Source organism: Stegostoma tigrinum, chromosome 40 (assembly GCF_030684315.1).
Source record: "Stegostoma tigrinum isolate sSteTig4 chromosome 40, sSteTig4.hap1, whole genome shotgun sequence".
Lineage (NCBI taxonomy): Eukaryota > Metazoa > Chordata > Chondrichthyes > Orectolobiformes > Stegostomatidae > Stegostoma > Stegostoma tigrinum.
This window is the reverse complement of record NC_081393.1, coordinates 13,279,707-13,296,805: the sequence shown is the minus strand read 5'-3', so window position 1 is coordinate 13,296,805 and position 17,099 is coordinate 13,279,707. Positions and strand designations below refer to the sequence as shown.

Sequence of the window (17,099 nt, the reverse complement as noted above, 5' to 3'; positions counted from 1 at the left end):
CCACTACGCCATCACTTCCTCTCTGAAATACGAAAAGACAAAGCTGATAAGAAATTTGGCCTAAGAAAGCACCACTCCAACATGGTTCAATGAAAATCATGAAAAAAACTAGAGTTGAACCTGACCTTGTTCCAGTTTGTGCAGCCAAATAAACAACTCTGCAGTTTTGATAGGATTGTTTTGTGCAATTAGCAGAAAGATTTTCCAAAGTAAGCTCCGACGAAAGTCCCACATGATCCCAGTTGCACAAAGTTAGCATGAGAACAATGAGCCAAAACTAGAAGCCTTCCAGCCAATTCCTTGGTCTTCTTGCTATGAATCCACCCAAGGATGATGGGGTCCAATCCCAGATGTGGCCTGTGGTAACAACATCTGTGTTAGCTGGCTATCAGAACATGGTGGGGTGGGGGAGCTCACAGATGACGGTTCTGATGTGGCCTGTGGTAACAACATCTGTGTTAGCTGGCTATCAGAACATGGTGGGGTGGGGGAGCTCACAGATGACGGTTCTCCATCCCTGGCTTTTTCAGCACGGTCACTGGCTGGTGATCAGGAATCACATCCTTGGCGTACTTTCAACTCCCGATTGTCCCATTCCATTTGCTGCCTCTGATTGAGTTCAGATAAGAATCAAGCCTGGGGCCTTCTCATCTGTACAGCTTCACTATATGCTGCTTTTGCCAAATTCAATATCCCAAAAACCCAAGCCAAGACAAATATTTCTTTGCTGGATTTTTGCCCCCCCCCCCCCCCCCCCCCCCCCCAAAAAGACAGAACTTTTACATCCACTACCAGTACTTTCTGTTCACAGCACCAAAAGGAAGGCCTACCATTTAAGCGATTTGGAGAAGGGATAATTTCCTCATTCTACGCACATTTATCCCTCAAAATAAACTGCAAAAAATTAATCTGTCTTCTTGACTATTTATGAAGCAATAGATACAAGTTAGCTGCTGCATTTACTGAAAAACTAGGAACTATCAAAACACTAGTTTTTGAGAAGTATCTGTCTTGTTTCAATCACATCAAACATGAAACATCTGTGAAATATTGCACTCAAATTGCAATATAAATGGAATAAAATCCAAAAAGAATTGAGGAGGCTGGAAATCAGAAACAAAAAAGAGAAATTTCTGGAAAAGTTCAGTACATCTGGCAGCATCTGTGGAGAAAAATTAGGGTTAATGTTTCAGGTCCAGTGATCCATCCCCAGAATGGTTCTGAGGAACATTCTGATGAAGGGTCACTGGAGCCAAAACAAGTTCACTCTGATTTCTCTCCACAGATACTGCCAGATCTGCTGAGCTTTTCCAGAAATTTCTGTTTTTGTTTCCAATAAAAGTGGTTTGACTATTCAAGCGCTTTCAAAATAATCCTATGTGACAATTTGAACTCCTGCAAATTAGCAGACGAATGTCTCCAAAACTATCCATTTTCTCAAAACCACGCTTGATTTTAAACAAGAGACAGTCAATAATGAATAACGAATAGAAGTTAGCAGATCAATCAAGGAAAGGTAGCTATGGGCGAAGTGAGAGGAGAAGAATATCATAGACCTGACACCTTCTCTCACCTCTCACTGGGCCAAAAGCTAACATCCCTTTCTTGGAGGGAAAATATGCCTGGCATCAAATGCAGCAGACAATACAGGGTAGAATTGATAGCGGGTCAAGATATCATCAGAAACAAGAGAGAAAAACTTGGAATTTATCAGCATGATATTAAGGACACATGACTTTAAAATATGGCTCCCCGTTCATTCAACTGAATTATTAAAACAGAATTTGAGAAATGGAGATCATATTATCTTTTGAAAGTCTCGGAATAATCAAAAAGGTGAAACAATCAGATATGGAGCTAAATGGTTTAAAAGTGACACCAGACTTTTATGTTATACTGAATGAGAGATAACAGAGTTTACACAGATAATTAACAACAGCCAATATCAATTTACTGGTTTTAGCACATCAAAATACCTCATGAGGCTTCACAGTAATGAGGAAATTTAGCACTGAGCCACATATGGAGGTAATTAAGACCGACAACCGAAAGCTTTGTTGAGAGATTGTCTTAAAAGGAAGACCTTTATATCAGGGGGGGGCATGGAAAGTGCAGAGCAAGTGCTCCAAGTGCCACTGAAGACCCAAACAGGCAAAGTGCAAGACGGCAGCACTCCAAGAGAATGGTCAGCTCAGAAGGAGATAGGGTCCTCTGTTTCCTACAATCGCACTGAAGAATTAATCAAACAACAAAGCGAAATCCACAGTAAATATTCAGACCATATTCTGTGAAAACAGAACATATCAAATGTATCAATACTGAAACATAGCTTAGCAGTTGCAGCCTGTAAAATCTTACAAATCTAACACCAAATATTTCCAAAGGTTCCAAGTAATCTTGAGCTGCATTGTATTAAAATATACGATTGCTGCTACTGTCAGTACAGAAGGACCCATGAAGAACAGTAATATCAACACATTATAGAAACAGTCATGTCTGACAGCAAAAGTTGCATAGGAGAGTTGACCAGATATGAAGTGTCGCAGTTTCTGGATGTTTAATATTAGTTAAGTTTCCAGACAAGAAACAGTTCACGAGTTTGGCTGGAGAACTGGCACAGAGTCTGTCCCTCTTGCACAGAAGGGAAGGGGGGATAGGAAGAGAGTGATAGTCATTAGGGACTCAATAGTTAGAGGGACTGACAGAAGGTTTGCCGGGAATGAAAGAGACTCATGGTTGGTGTGTTGTCTCCCAGGTGCCAGGGTCCGTGATGTCTCGGATCGTGTCTTTGGGGTCCTGAAGGGAGAGGGTGACCAGCCCCAAGTTGTGGTCCACATAGGTGCCAACAGCATAGGTAGAAAGAGGGATAGGGATGTCAGGCAGGATTTCAGGGAGCTAGAGTGGAAGCTGAGAGCTAGAACAAACAGAGTGGTTATCTCTGGTTTGTTACCCGCGCCACGTGATAGCGAGGCAAAGAACAGGGAGAGATTTCAGCTGAACACGTGGCTGCAGGGATGGTGCAGGAGGGAGGGCTTCAGGTATGTGGACAACTGGGGCTCATTCTGGGGAAGGTGGGACCTCTACAAACAGGACGGTCTCCACTTGAACCAGAGGGGCACTAATATCTTGGGTGGGAAATTTGCAAGTGCTATTTGGGTGGATTTAAACTAGCTCAGAAGGAAGCTAGACTGCTAGCTCAGTAAGACTACACTTCAGTTTCTCAGCTGAAAATATTAAGTTTCAGCTGGGAAACTGAAGTGTAGTCCTAGTTCAGAGGAGGATGAGCGTAGGGAGGACATGGACAGGACCTCACTGTCACAGGAGTGTGCTGGCAGACAGCAAACTGGGTTGTGTGTTTACTTTAACGCCAGGAGTATCCGGAATAAGGTAGGTGAGCTTGCAGCTTGGATAGGTACCTGGGACTTCGATGTTGTGGCCATTTTGGAGACATGGATAGAGCAGGGTCAGGAATGGATGTTGCAGGTTCCAGGGTTTAAATCTTTCATTAAGGTCAGGGAAGGTGGTAAAAGAGAGGGAGGTGCGGCTTTGTTAGTCAAGGAGGTTATAACGGTGGCTCGTCGGCTGAGGTGGTATGGGCTGAGGTCAGAAACGGGAGGGGAGAGGTCACACTGCTGGGAGTTTTTTTATAGGCCTCCAAAAAGTCCCAGGGATGTGGAGGAGAGGATCGGCAAAACTATTCTGGGCAGGAGTGAAGAGAACAGGGTGGTCATTATGGGAGACTTTAACTTCCCCAACACTGACTGGAAATGCTATAACTCTAGTATGTCGGATGGATCAGTTTTTGTCCAGTGTGTGCAGGAAGGTTTCCTCACTCAGTATGTTGAAGGGCCAACAAGAGGGAGAGGCCACACTGGATCTGGTACTTGGTAATGAACCGGGCCAGGTGTTTGATTTAGTGGTAGATGAGCACTTTGGAGAGAGTGACCATAATTCGGTTATGTTTACTTTAGCAACGGAAAGGGATAGGAACTTGCCACAGGGCAAGAGTTACAGATGGGGGAAGGGCAATTATAATGCGATTAGGCAAGACTTAGGAGGCATAGAATGGGTTAGCAAAATGCAGGGGATGGGGACAATCGAAATGTGGAGCTGGTTTAAGGAACAGATATTGCGTGTCTTTGATAGGTATGTCCCTGTCAGGCAGGGAGGAAGCGACAAGTTAAGGGAACCGTGGTTTACTAAAGAAATCGTATCTCTTGTCAAGCAGAAGAGGGAGGCTTATGTGACAATGAGACGAGATGGTTCAGATGAGGTGATGGAGAGTTACAGATTAGCTACGAAGGATTTAAAGACAGAGTTAAGAAGAGCAAGGAGGTGACATAGCAGACATTAGCAGGTAGAATAAAGGAGAACCCTAAAGCTTTCTATAGGTATGTGAGGAATAAGAGGATGACGAGGGTAGGAATAGGGCCAGTCAAAGACAGAAGTGGGAAATTGTGTGTAGACCCTGTGGAGATTGGAGAGGTGCTAAACGAATATTTCTCATCTGTTTTCACTGAGGAACAGGAGAACATTGTAGAGGAGATGGCTGAGTTACAGGCTACTAGAATTGAAAGGATTAAGGTTAGTAAGGAGGAGGAGTTATCAATTCTAGATGGTGTGAAGGTAGATAAATCCCCTGAGCCAGATGGGATTTTTCTGAGGATTGTCTGGGAAGCTAGGGAGGTGGTGGCGGAGCCTTTGGCCTTGATCTTTGAGTCCTCATTGGTACTAAACCTGTAGACAGAGGACTGGAGGATTGCAAATATTGTTCCGTTGTTAAAGAAGGGCAGTAGGGATGACACGGGTAATTATAGACCTGTGAGCCTTACATCTATTGTAGGAAAAGTTTTGGAAAGGATTATAAGAGATAGGATTTATATTCATCGAGCAAGCAACAATTTGATTGGAGATGGTCAGTATGGATTCATCAAGGGCAGGTCGTGTCTCACAAACCTCACTGAGTTTTTTGAGAAGGTGACCAAGCATGTGGATAAGGGTAGGACAGTTGACGTGGTGTACATAGACTTGACTTCAGTAAAGCCTTTGATAAGGTTCCACATGGTAGACTATTGGAGAAAATATAGAGACACAGGATTGAGGGAGATTTAGCAGTTTGGATTAGAAACTGGCTTTCTATAAGAAGGCAACGAGTGGTGGTTGATGGAAAATATTCAGCCTGGAGTCAGGTCACAAGTGGTGTGCCTCAAGGATCTGTTGTGGCACCATTGCTCTTTGTCATTTCTATAAATGACTTGGACGCAGGCATAGGTGGATGGGTTAGTAGGTTTGCAGATGACACTAAAGTCGGTGGAGTGGTGAACAGTGTGGAAGAATGTTGCAGGGAGGCTTGGATAACTGCAGAATTGGGCCGAAAGATGGCAAATGGAGTTTAATACGGATAAATGTGAGGTGATTCACTTTGGGAGGAATAAGAAGGCGGCAGAATACCGGGTCAATGGAAAGATTCTTGGTAGTGTGGATATGCAGAGAGATCTTGGTGTCCATGTACATAGATCCCTGAAAGTTGCCACCCAGGTTGATAGCGCTGTTAAGATGGCTTACGGTGTGTTATGTTTTATTGGTAGAGGGATTGAGTTCCGGAACCGTGATGTCATGCTGCAACTGTACAAAACACTAGTGCGGCCTCATTTGGAATACTGCATGCAGTTCTGGTCACCCCATTACAGGAAGGATGTGGAAGCACTGGAGAAGGCACAGAGGAGATTTAGCAGGATGTTGCCTGGTCTGGAGCACAGGCCCTATGAAGAAAGGCTGACAGACTTGGGTCTGTTCTCATTGGAGAGAAGGAGGCTAAGAGGGGATTTAATAGAGACATACAAGATGATCAGAGGATTAGATAGGGTGGACAGTGAGAGCTTTTTTCCAAGGATGATGACTTCAGCTTGTGCAAGGGGAGCATAGCTACAAATTGAGGGGTGATAGATTTGACAGATGTCAGAGGCAGGTTCTTTACTCAGAGTGGTAAGGGCGTGGAACACTCTGCCTGCCAAAGTAGTTAACTCAGCCACATTAGGGGCATTTAAACAGTCCTTGGATAAGCATATGGATAATGATGGGATCGTGTAGGGGGAGGGGCTTAGATCAGTTCACAGATCGGCGCAACATCGAGGGCCGAAGGGCCTGTTGTGCGCTATATTGTTCTATTTTCTACCTCACTTAACTTCCAATCTGCACCTTGCACCCATATAACAGGGGGAAAATAACAAGAACTACCACTAAAACTTAAGCACCATGTCAATTCAGAGAAATGCCACATTCTTGCACATTTGCCACATTTTCAGTAAAAGGTTGCAGCAGTGAATCAGCAAAAAAAAAAGCGTTGACAGAGATAATGGGAACTGCAGATGCTGGAGAATCCGAGATAACAAAGCGTGGAGGTGGATGAACACAGCAGGCCAAGCAGCATCTTAGGAGCACACAAGCTGATGTTTCAGGCCTAGATCCTTCATCAGAAAAGGAGGATGGGGAGAGTGTTCTGAAATAAATAGGGAGAGGGGGAGGCAGATCAAAGATGGATAGAGAAGATAGGTGGAGACAAGACAGACAAGTTAAAGTGGGGGGGGGAGATGGAGCCTGTAGAGTTGAGTATAGGTGTGGGAGGGGATAGGTCAATCCCGGGAGGACGGACTAGTCAAGGGGTCAGGATGAGGTTAGGAGGTAGGGATGGAGGTGCAGCTTCAAGTGGGAGGTGGGGATAGGTGGGAGAAAGAACAGGTTGGGGGGGGGCAGGGACGAGCAGGGCTGGTTTTGGGATGCAGTGGGGGAAGGGGAGATTTTGAAGCTAGTGAAATTCACATTGGTACCACTGGGCTGCAGGGTTCCCAAGCGGAACAGGAGTTGCTGTTCCTGCAACCTTCGGGTGGCATCATTGTGGCACTGCAAGAGTCCCAGGATGGGCATGTCATCTAAGGAATAGGAGGGAGAGTTGAAATGGTTCACAAGTGGGAGCTGCAGTTGTTTATTGCAAACTGAGTGTAGGTGTTCTGCAAAGCAATCCCCAAGCCTCCGCATGGTTTCCCCGATGTAGAGGTAGCCACAATGGGTACAGCGGATGCAGTATACCACATTGGCAGCTGTGCAGGTGAACATCTGCTTGATGTGGAAAGTCTTCTTGGGGCCTAGGATGGGGGTGAGGGAGGAGGAGTGGGGGCAAGTGTAGCACTTCCTGTGGTTGCAGGAGAAAGTGCCAGGTGTGGTGGGGTTGGAGGGGAGTGTGAAGCGGACAAGGGAGTCACGGAGAGAGTGGTTTTCACTAGCTTCAAAATCTCCCCTCCTGCCAGTGCATCCCAAAACCAGCCCAGCACGTCCCTGCCTCCCTAACCCGTTCTTCCTCTCACCTATCCCCTCATCCCACCTCAAGTTGCACCTCCATTTCTTATCTACTAACCTCATCTCGCCCCCTTGACTTGTCCATCCTCCCCGGAATGACCTATCCCCTCCCTACCTGCACTCACCTCTACAGGCTCCACCCCTGCCCCTTTAACTTGTCTGTCTCCTCCCCACCCATCTTCTACTCTGTCCATCTTCGATCCACCTCCCCATCTCTCCCTATTGATTTCAGAACCCTCTCCCCATCCCCCTTTTCTGATTAAGGGTCTAGGCCCGAAACGTCAGCTTGTGTGCTCCTAAGATGCTGCTTGGCCTGCTGTGTTCATTGAGCTCCACACTGTTACCTCTGTAAAGCAAACAAGTTTTCTTTCCCTAAATAAAATGCTCTGAATTAACTATCAGCATCTGGAATCCACTGTGGCCATTGACTGCTAAATGAAGTGTAACCTCAAATCTGATTAATATGTGGAAAACATCATCTACTTTTCCTTTAGGTGCTCCTATTTTTAAAAAGTAAATTCTTGTGATATGACACTCATTCAGCGACATCCTGATAAATACATACAAAACAAGGATGTTACAAATGGGGGGGGCGGGGGGGGGAGAAGGGAGAGAATGAAAGAGGCTGTCAGAAAGTCACTAGATGAGGGATGCAGGCTCCAGGTGAAAACTCTAGAGACGGAGTTTCAAATATCACCATGACAAATGGAGGAATTTGCCTTCAATTTTAAAAACAAAATAAAAAGATCTAGTGTTGAAAACTAGGCTGAGGATTGATGACAAATCAAACATCAAGTATCATTGAAACCCACCCCATTCACAAATGTCACTCAGCATACTAATCTGCCAATCTCACTAAATGTGGTGTGATAATCCCATACCCACAGCAATGTTGTGATCAGAGATAATGGGAACTGCAGATACTGAAGAATCCAAGATAACAAAGTGTGAAGCTGGATGAACACAGCAGGCCAAGCAGCATCTCAGGAGCACAGTGCTCCTGAGATGCCGCTTGGCCTGCTATGTTCATCCAGCTTCACACTTTGCTATCCCACAGCAATGTTGTTGTTTCTGAGCTGCTTTCTGAATGGCCCAGCAAGCCACTCAGTTCAAGAACAATTAGGGGCCAACAACAAATGCTCACCACGAAGAAACACAAAAAGAAGAAGACTTGAGCTTCATTCATGCAACTCCACAGCCGATGAAGGGCTTTCGAAGTGAAGTTATTGCCATGAAATAAGGCCAGCCAATTTACACACAGCAGGCTTCCAAGGTCAGCCATAGGATAACAAACAGCTTGTTTACTTTCAAGGAATACTGTCTGAGAAACAAATATTGGCTAGCTTTCTGGGGACAGCACTCTCTGCTTCTTGAACAAAAATGAGACCAAGGAGTCTGTATATTCACTGGAAAGGGGCAGACCTCTGCCGTACGTCGGGGTTGAATGCTCAAATTGTGATGACTGATTCGATTGGAAACGCACGGCCCTTTCCACAACATCTTCCCCTCAGGAACCCCAACCCTATATCAAATTTTCCCTTCACCCCACCAACCATTCCCCCTTCTTCCACATCCAATCTGGTCCTTTCTCTTAAACCATACCCTCTTCCCCTTCGTCATCCCAACCCCAGAAACCCACTTCGCTCAAACATTCCCCTCCCCGACCCTCCACCACACCCTTTCCCAAAACCCCTTGGAATAAATCGGTGAATCAAGTAAACTGTTACTTCCACGACAGACAGATGAGACACAAATAAACAAAGCGCTTCCTGAAGGGTGCTGGGGCTGGGAGAGTAGAGGCGGACCGGTTTCCGGGAGGCACCAGAGGAGTCGCCAGCCTCCGAGCAGACACAAAATTCGCGGCCACCGCCCATCCCCCAAAGAACCCCTTCTCGGGTTCGGCGAGAGCCACTTTCACCAGCCCCCAGCTCTCAAACCACCCGCCCACAGAATCCGAGAAACCTTTCCACCGAACCACCTCCTCCTACCTCCGCCATCTTGAGCCGCCGCCTGCTTCCGGGTTACTGGCTCCCACGATCCGAGTTCCGCCTGGAACAAAAGGTTCCCCCCCCTCTCAGAGCTTACAGCCTAGTACTACACATGTTTCTTCTGCATTGTTTGATCCTTCATATCATAAACCTCTTCAATGAGCTGGTCATCCTCGTAGTGTCAGTTTATTTTATTTTACATTTTGCATAAGTCGGCAAAATAGTCTGGAAGATGGTTATAACAAAACCCTAAAAAACCTGTGCAGCCCATTTAGAAAATCATAAACCCCATCTTCTTGCAGATTATACCATTGACATTGTTCTCACTTTTTCCTTCAGATTGGTACAAATTGTTCAAACACGTTCACATTCACACGCTTTCCTACACGAGTGGAGGCATACATTTGAATTTTTCTCAGCAGCCCTGAAACAGACCATTAACCCCGACTACCCAGAGGGAACCACTCATGAAAAAAAGTTGCACATTGAGGGGAAACGCTTATTTGTGAAACTGCTTGTTGATGTCTCATCAATATTCAATTTTCTATCTTCTCAAATACACTATATAAGCAAGAGATTGAGAAAATCTGACATGAAAATCAGTATGGGTACCTGGTAGATTTTTCCCTCTGCTTGCTCCGAAGAGGCTCCGGGTTGTTTACATTGGAGTATTAAAAAAAAGTAGCCCATTTGACCCTGGAGCCTTGCTCCGACATTTAATATGATCATTGCTGATTATTCAGGCCAACACCCTAATCCCATGCTTGCCGCTACCATATTCTTTTTGCCACAACAGTTATAGCTACCTCCTTCTTGCAAACATATAGTGTTTTGACATAAACCACTTTCTGTAGTCGTAACTTCCACAGGCTTAACACGCTCATAGTGAAGAAATTTCTCCTCATCTCAATCCTAAAAGGTTTATTCCCTATCCTGTAACTATCAACCCTGGTTCTGGACATTCCCCAAATTGGGGTACATCCCTCCTTCATCTAACCCGTCTTGTCCAATGCTACAGCCAATCTGTATCTCAGGGCATGATCCACGGGCACCATCCACACCCAAACCTTACCCACAACCATATTGGCATCTCACTCTCTGAGACACTGGCAGGCCACACACTTCCATTGCAGGGAGCACTGAAAACTAGCCTTGCAAATCTGCAACAGGAAATTTTTGCGCACAGACAGGCACACAGCTCAACAGTTGGACCAGGCTGCATCTCAGGACTGCTTGCTTGCTCTGAAAGTGTTCCCTTACTTAGCGTCTACCTGCACGCTTGCACCACTATCCCTTTCATTACCTCGTCATGCCACGCTTATTAGACTGCTGGGTGGTCAGCCAGAGCCAAAGGCTGTCAGGACAGCCATACTGAGGTATTCTTGAGCACAGACATGCACACACGCGTGCCTACACACACACACACACACACACACACACACACACACACACACACACACACACACACACAGTTTGTCACATTTAGCAGTCAGAAACTGTCCAGTGAGCCAGGGAGTGGGGGATCTTAGTGAATGGTAAACCAAGAAAACTACAGCTTTCACCAGCTGCAAGCATAGCATTCATATGACACATTTATTTGACCATATGATCCTCAGTTCAGTCAAAGGGGGGGGGGTCACTGTCGGTCAGTCAGTTACTTTAGGGATACAGTCTGCACACACTCAAGGGGCTTGGCCATGGTCAGTCAGCTGCTTGGGACACTCGCAGTCAGGGAATCTGCCCCAGTGTAGTTAGGGAGTGGGTAGCGGTCAGTCCTGCAGTGCCAACACAAGCTGTCAGCATTAATTGCAGACTGTTAGTCAGGGAGCTGCAAGGACTGCACTCAAGAGCCTGGTCAGTCAAAGACCAGGGACTGTTAGTTAAAGTTGGTCAGAGGCCTGAAGCAAATGAAGCCCACGGAGTTCATTCATTCACCATTTGGGAAATCCAAGGGGGCCCTGTTCTGGAAGGGAAGGAATCACTGCCAACAGGAGTGGAGGAATCAAGGCTAGTTTGGGAAAGCAGAGGCACTTACAGTGGTGTGGATGAGGTTGTGATGGGAAGAAACATGAGATGAATCGTAGGGGAGCTGGGAACAGTAAGACATGGCAAGGGAAGATAGCAATAATGGCATCACAAAATGCTAACGCTGCTTGAAGGGAAACTGTGCAAATTCCAAGGGCTCTGCATAATACACAAAATATTGCTTCATCATATGCCATGTAAGTGTAACAATGGTCTGCACTGAACAGTGAAGGTTGAACGTCTGGGATGGAGAGGGGGAGGGTGTCAGAAAATCATAGATTCCCTACAGTGCAGAAAGAGGCCATTCAGGCCAATGGGTCTGCAGTAATCCTCCAAAGAACATTCTGGGGGACAAGGCTTACCCACAGAGACCATGAGTCATGACACCATTGCACACTGCCCTGACTGATGTGGAGAGTTGGTATGGTGCTGCTCATGTGCTAACCATGACCCTTGATGCAGCAGAGCTTTGAACTGTTGAAGATGTGACTCTACTGCTCGGACCAGTCTTGGTTGGTGGTTGTAGGTGGACCCTGCGATAGAGTCAGGGCAGAATGTGTCCTCATCATCCTGGCTCCGTGCTGTCCTCTGGACAACTGCAGCTGACAATAAGACCATGTACTGTGTGCAAATAGACTGGGCAAATGGGGTGCAAAGGTCTGTTTTAGCATCCGTAGTGTCAAACACTACCCATGATATTCACTCATAGACTCAGAGAATCCCTGTAGAGTGTAAGCTGACCATTTGGCCCATTGAGTCCACAATGACTCTCTGAAGAGCAGCCCACTTAGACTTACCCTGCTACCTAATCCTCAATCCTGCATTTCCCTTGGCTAGTCCAACTAGCCAGTGCATTCCTGGACAGTTTGAGGCAATTCAGCATGGCCAATCGACCTAGCGCGCATATATCTTCTCCTCTATCCATCTTCAGTCCGCCTCCCCCTCTCTCCCTATTTATTTCAGAACCCTCTCCCCATCCCCCATTTCAGATGAAGGGTCTAGGCCCGAAACATCAGCTATGGTGCTCCGAAGATGCTGCTTGGCCTGCTGTGTTCATCCAGCCCCACACTTTGTTATCCCACATATCTTTGAACTGTGGGAGGTAACCGGAGCACCTGAAGGAAACCCACACAAACATGGAGAGAACATGCAAACTCACACATAGAGTGGCCAAAGGGAGGAATCAAGCCTGGGTGCCTGGTGCTGTGAGGCAGCAGTGCTATCCACGGAGCCACAATGCCGTGCAACTAATTAGAGTTATAGAGTCAGAGTGATGTACTGCAAGGAACCAGACCCTTCAGTCCAACTCATCCACTCAGACCAGATATCTTGAATGACCAGCATTTGGCCCACAGCCCTCGAAACACTTCCTGTTCATGTACTCATCCAGATGCCTGGTAAATGTTGTAATTGTACCAGCCTCCACCACCTCCTCCAGCAGCTCATTCTATGCACACTCCAACCTCTGAGTGAAAATATTGTCCCTTGGGTCCCTTTTCAATCTTTCCCCTCTCACTTTAAGCTTATGCCCACTAGTTTTGGATTCCACTATCCTGGGAAAAAGACCTTGGCGATTCACACTGTCCATTCCCCTCATCGTTTAATAAACCTCCACAAGGTCACCCCTCAGCCTCCCGGTGCTCCAGGGAAAATAGCCCCAGTCCATTCAGCCTCTCCCTATAGTTCAAATCCTCCAATCCTGGCAACACCCTTTTAAATCTTTTCTGAACATTTTCATGTTTCACAACATCTCTAAGTAGGGAGACCAGAATTGAATGCAGTATTCCAAAAGAGGTCTAACCAATGTCCTCATGGAGAAGATATCACTCCATATGGCTCCAAACTCAAGAATGCCGTTGGGCACTCAGCAAAAGCTGTAGATTGTCAATGTTGGGAAGGATGAACTGGTCGGCAAAACACTACACAGTCAATTATATTGGCAGCCTTAGAGGCTATCCATTGCGACCCTGGTTCATGACTGCATTGTCTAATCCCCTGGCTAATGCAGAGCACAAATTGACAGACACTGGTGCCTCAACTAGGGCCATGATCAAGCAGAGCATTAGGCTGTTGAAGATGAGGTTCAGATGCTTGGATTGGTCTGGGAGAGCTTTCATTTGTTGTTTTTTTTAATATTGAGATGTGTATAAAACACCACTTGACAGAACGGTCACAAAAGTTTTGAGGTAGACTAAGGAAACATAACACAAGAAAAAAAAGTCATGTTTCTCCTTCTTATGTAGTCAATAGATTCCACCTTCTCTTGTGATGCATGAATCAACAGCAACACTTGAAAAAAGAAATTGTCGATTGCAAAGCCCTTTGAGATGTCCTTCGCTCATAAAAGGCACCATCCTCTGAAGAAGGGTCTAGGCCCGAAACGTCAGCTTTTGTGCTCCTGAGATGCTGCTTGGCCTGCTGTGTTCATCCAGCCTCACATTTTATTATCTTGGAATCTCCAGCATCTGCAGTTCCCATTATCTCTCATCCAAACCCATGTATTTCTCTCAAAATACATAAAGGAGACAATATTAATAATCACTTGCATCAGTTTTAGGTTTTTGTGGACAACTTAAAATTTATGGAATTTAATCCCTGGACATTAATATGAATTCTTGGTGTATGTAACAAAAACACAGTCTTGTTCAGTCACCATGAACCAGTACTTTCGATAATATATTGCACGTGACCTGACACAATACCTCTGTTGTTATAAAACAGCTTTTCCTCCGGGGCCACTGTAACTCCAGGAGGGAGCACTTGGTGATCATGCTCGGGAGCCATGTCCAGCTGATCCTATCAGATAAATAACAACAGATAGTTTATTCGCATTTGTAATCACAGATTGTAAATTGAAACTAAATGAGAAATTTCTCCGATGCTGCATTAGGTGGCCAGGTTGTTTCACAGGTCAACTATCACCAAGTACGACGTCCAACATAACTGTTCAAAGAAAGGAAATTGGTGTTTTTCAGGATGCATCCTATGAGCCCTGGAAATCTGACACAACTCTGTGACTTTTTTTTTGCTTTACCCTATTTCATTTCCACTCAGGTTTGGAAAGGACACTGCTTCGGTCTACTGCCTTGGGACACTTCAAATCATGTAACTTGTCCCATTGTACAACAAAGGACAAGACCATTTGGCCCATTAAATTTTTCCACACAGTGCCACATGTTCTTTTGCTAGTCTCTGTAAACTTGCATTCATTGATGAGACAACGTTCAGCAATTCAGTCATGAAGACCTCTTATACTCGACTTTAAACATGAACTCTGTTTCTTATTCCTCAGATGTTGAAGACTTCCAGTATTTTCTATTTTTATTACAGCAACTATAAATTGTTTTTTTTTATATCTTCTAACTCAAGCCACTCTGACTCCAAATGTGCGAAAATACATGTAAATCAATGGAGAGAATGACAATCCTTGTCAGCTCAATTTTCACTTCCCCAGTCTGGTGGATCCCAGGAGCTTGTGTTTTTGAAGGAAACAGTGTGGTTAACAAATGCAAGGAGAGGTGAGAACTGCATTCAATTCCATCACCCATCCCACCCCCACAACCAGCGCCTATTATCCAGCAGACCAGGGAAGTTGATATTGAGCTGGGAACTGAATCCAGTTTTTACCCACTTCAATCTAGCTGTCTGCTAATTCAAGTTTTGGGTGGCAAGGACACTCAGTCCAAGTGGTCCTATGTTAAACTTACAGGAGAAATCCCATGAAGTCCTTTGAGCAATTTTATCCAAAGCCCTGGATGAATCAAAGCAGAAAAATGAATGTTCCCTTTTAAATTCTGGTCCCTGCAACTAAACCATATTGTTCCCCAATCCCCACTCTCCAAGGCTTACTGGATAGCTGCAAAATGTTCCTCCCCAGTTACATGGCAGATACTCTGGCATTCCCACCCACCAGATGAGGCAACGACTCCTGCTGGGCTCAGAGGAGGTTGGAGATAGACCGGAGTTGGGGCAAAGAGTGTTGAAGTCCAAATGTGGAAAAGGGCTTGGACTGTCTGTCAAAATCTTTCCAGGCCTCAGAACACACCTTTAGCACTCACACAGCCAACAACCAACGTCTTGATATAGGCTCGGAGGGTCCATTTCACCCATCTCCACCAACAGATAAACTAAAATCTCAGTTAAACCAGGGATGGTTTTTGGCTTTAAAAAAAATATTTTTGCATATTAAGTTTTGCATTTAAGGTTCAAACATTTGAAGAGACTCGTAAATGGGAGAAGTTGAGCATGGCTGCACAGAAAATAAAGAGCTTATTGACAGCGAGTTGTCAGAGCTAGCAAGGCCCAAGTAATGATTGCACTCACAAGCTGACAAAGGGGCATTCATTGATGGCTTCAAATAGCATCATAATTCATTGTGAAGACCTTTCTAACAGCTTTGTTTATAATTATTATCATTCTCCTCTGTAAAGAATCAACCAGTTTTCCAGCAACATTGCAAACTTCTTGCTGTTGTGCAATTCAGAGATGCCGTCTACACAGCAGAGAAAAAGAAGCCCAGCTGACCCATGCCCCCACAGTCTATTCACTCAGTGACTGAGGGCTTGACTGACCCTGGTAGTCAGGACACTGTCGTTCCCACGACACCCGTGGGGCCATGATTGGAAAGCATGTGTCGCACAGTCTGCTTTTCTTTGTCTGGCTGTATATTTTCAAATTTTTTTTCAGAACAAATCTGAAGTTACTGCACATCTCAACTTTCCAAAAATTTGCTATTTTGCATCTGACAATCTCTCACTTATATTTGTGTCAGCAGACTTTTCACTTATTCATGGGGCTGAGGATTAAAGGAGCATTTATGCAGGAACGGGGGAGGGGCACAATTTCTTCTGCGTTCAAGCAAGACCTCAACAACAACAACTTGCAATTATATAGCATCCTCAACACAGAGGAAAAAGTCCAAGCCACCTCAAAATAGAAACCATCAAAGAAAATTAAATATCCAACCTTAGCAGGAATTATTAGGATTGATGGACATAAAGTTTTAGGAGATGAAGTTTTATAACCATGAGACGGAGTGTAATTCTGTGCTGCAGTGTAAAATTGGTAACAGTGAATTATTCAGCCACTCTATCTCTCTCTCTCTCTTTTATCTGCATCCTTTAGTCGAATGACTTGCAGTTTTGTAGTGCTTTACATAGCTCAAGACATTTCAAAGCTCATTACTACCAATGAAGTACTTTTGAAGGATAGCCACTATTTAAATGCAGGAAACACAACAGTGAATTTACACTCAGCAAGCTCAAAGAAGCAGCAATGCGATAATTGGCAAATCATCTGCTGTGGTGATGCCATGAAGAAACATTGACTCAGAAAAAGGAGTTGACTCCCTTGCTGTTCTTTGAAATAAAGGATCTTTTACACTGCACAAGTGATTATCTCAACCAAACAATGCACTCTTGACAGGACAGCGCTCAATATGGAACACACGTCTTAACTGAAATTACATTCACAATTCTTAGGGATGAGACAGTAACCCAGAACCCTTCCTATTCAGATTCAGCTGAGTCATAGCTGAAACCTGCTCATGGAAATAGAAATTAGAAGGAAAGTAAAGTGGGCTTTTTTACATTACTTAGGAATGTCATTATTGCATATGACACTCTTGACATGAAACAACTTATATCTGACTCACAGGCAGTGCAACTGGAAACCTGTACATCTTTGAACGTGGCCATCCTTAACGTCCAATCTGCATTTGAAAATGATCTTAAG

General features: G+C 45.0%; 1 protein-coding gene across 1 annotated transcript in view; it reads right to left on the bottom strand.

Annotated features, from left to right (window-relative positions):
• The window catches only part of golga7 (golgin A7), a 34,243-nt gene extending 24,805 nt beyond the window's left edge, over window positions 1–9,438 (bottom strand). Inside the window, exon 1 of the mRNA XM_048522893.1 lies at window positions 9,342–9,438. Coding sequence (XP_048378850.1) covers window positions 9,342–9,350 — 9 coding nt within the window. The 5' untranslated portion in view covers window positions 9,351–9,438. The remainder of the gene's footprint in view (window positions 1–9,341) is intronic.
• Window positions 9,439–17,099: the final 7,661 nt, after the last annotated feature.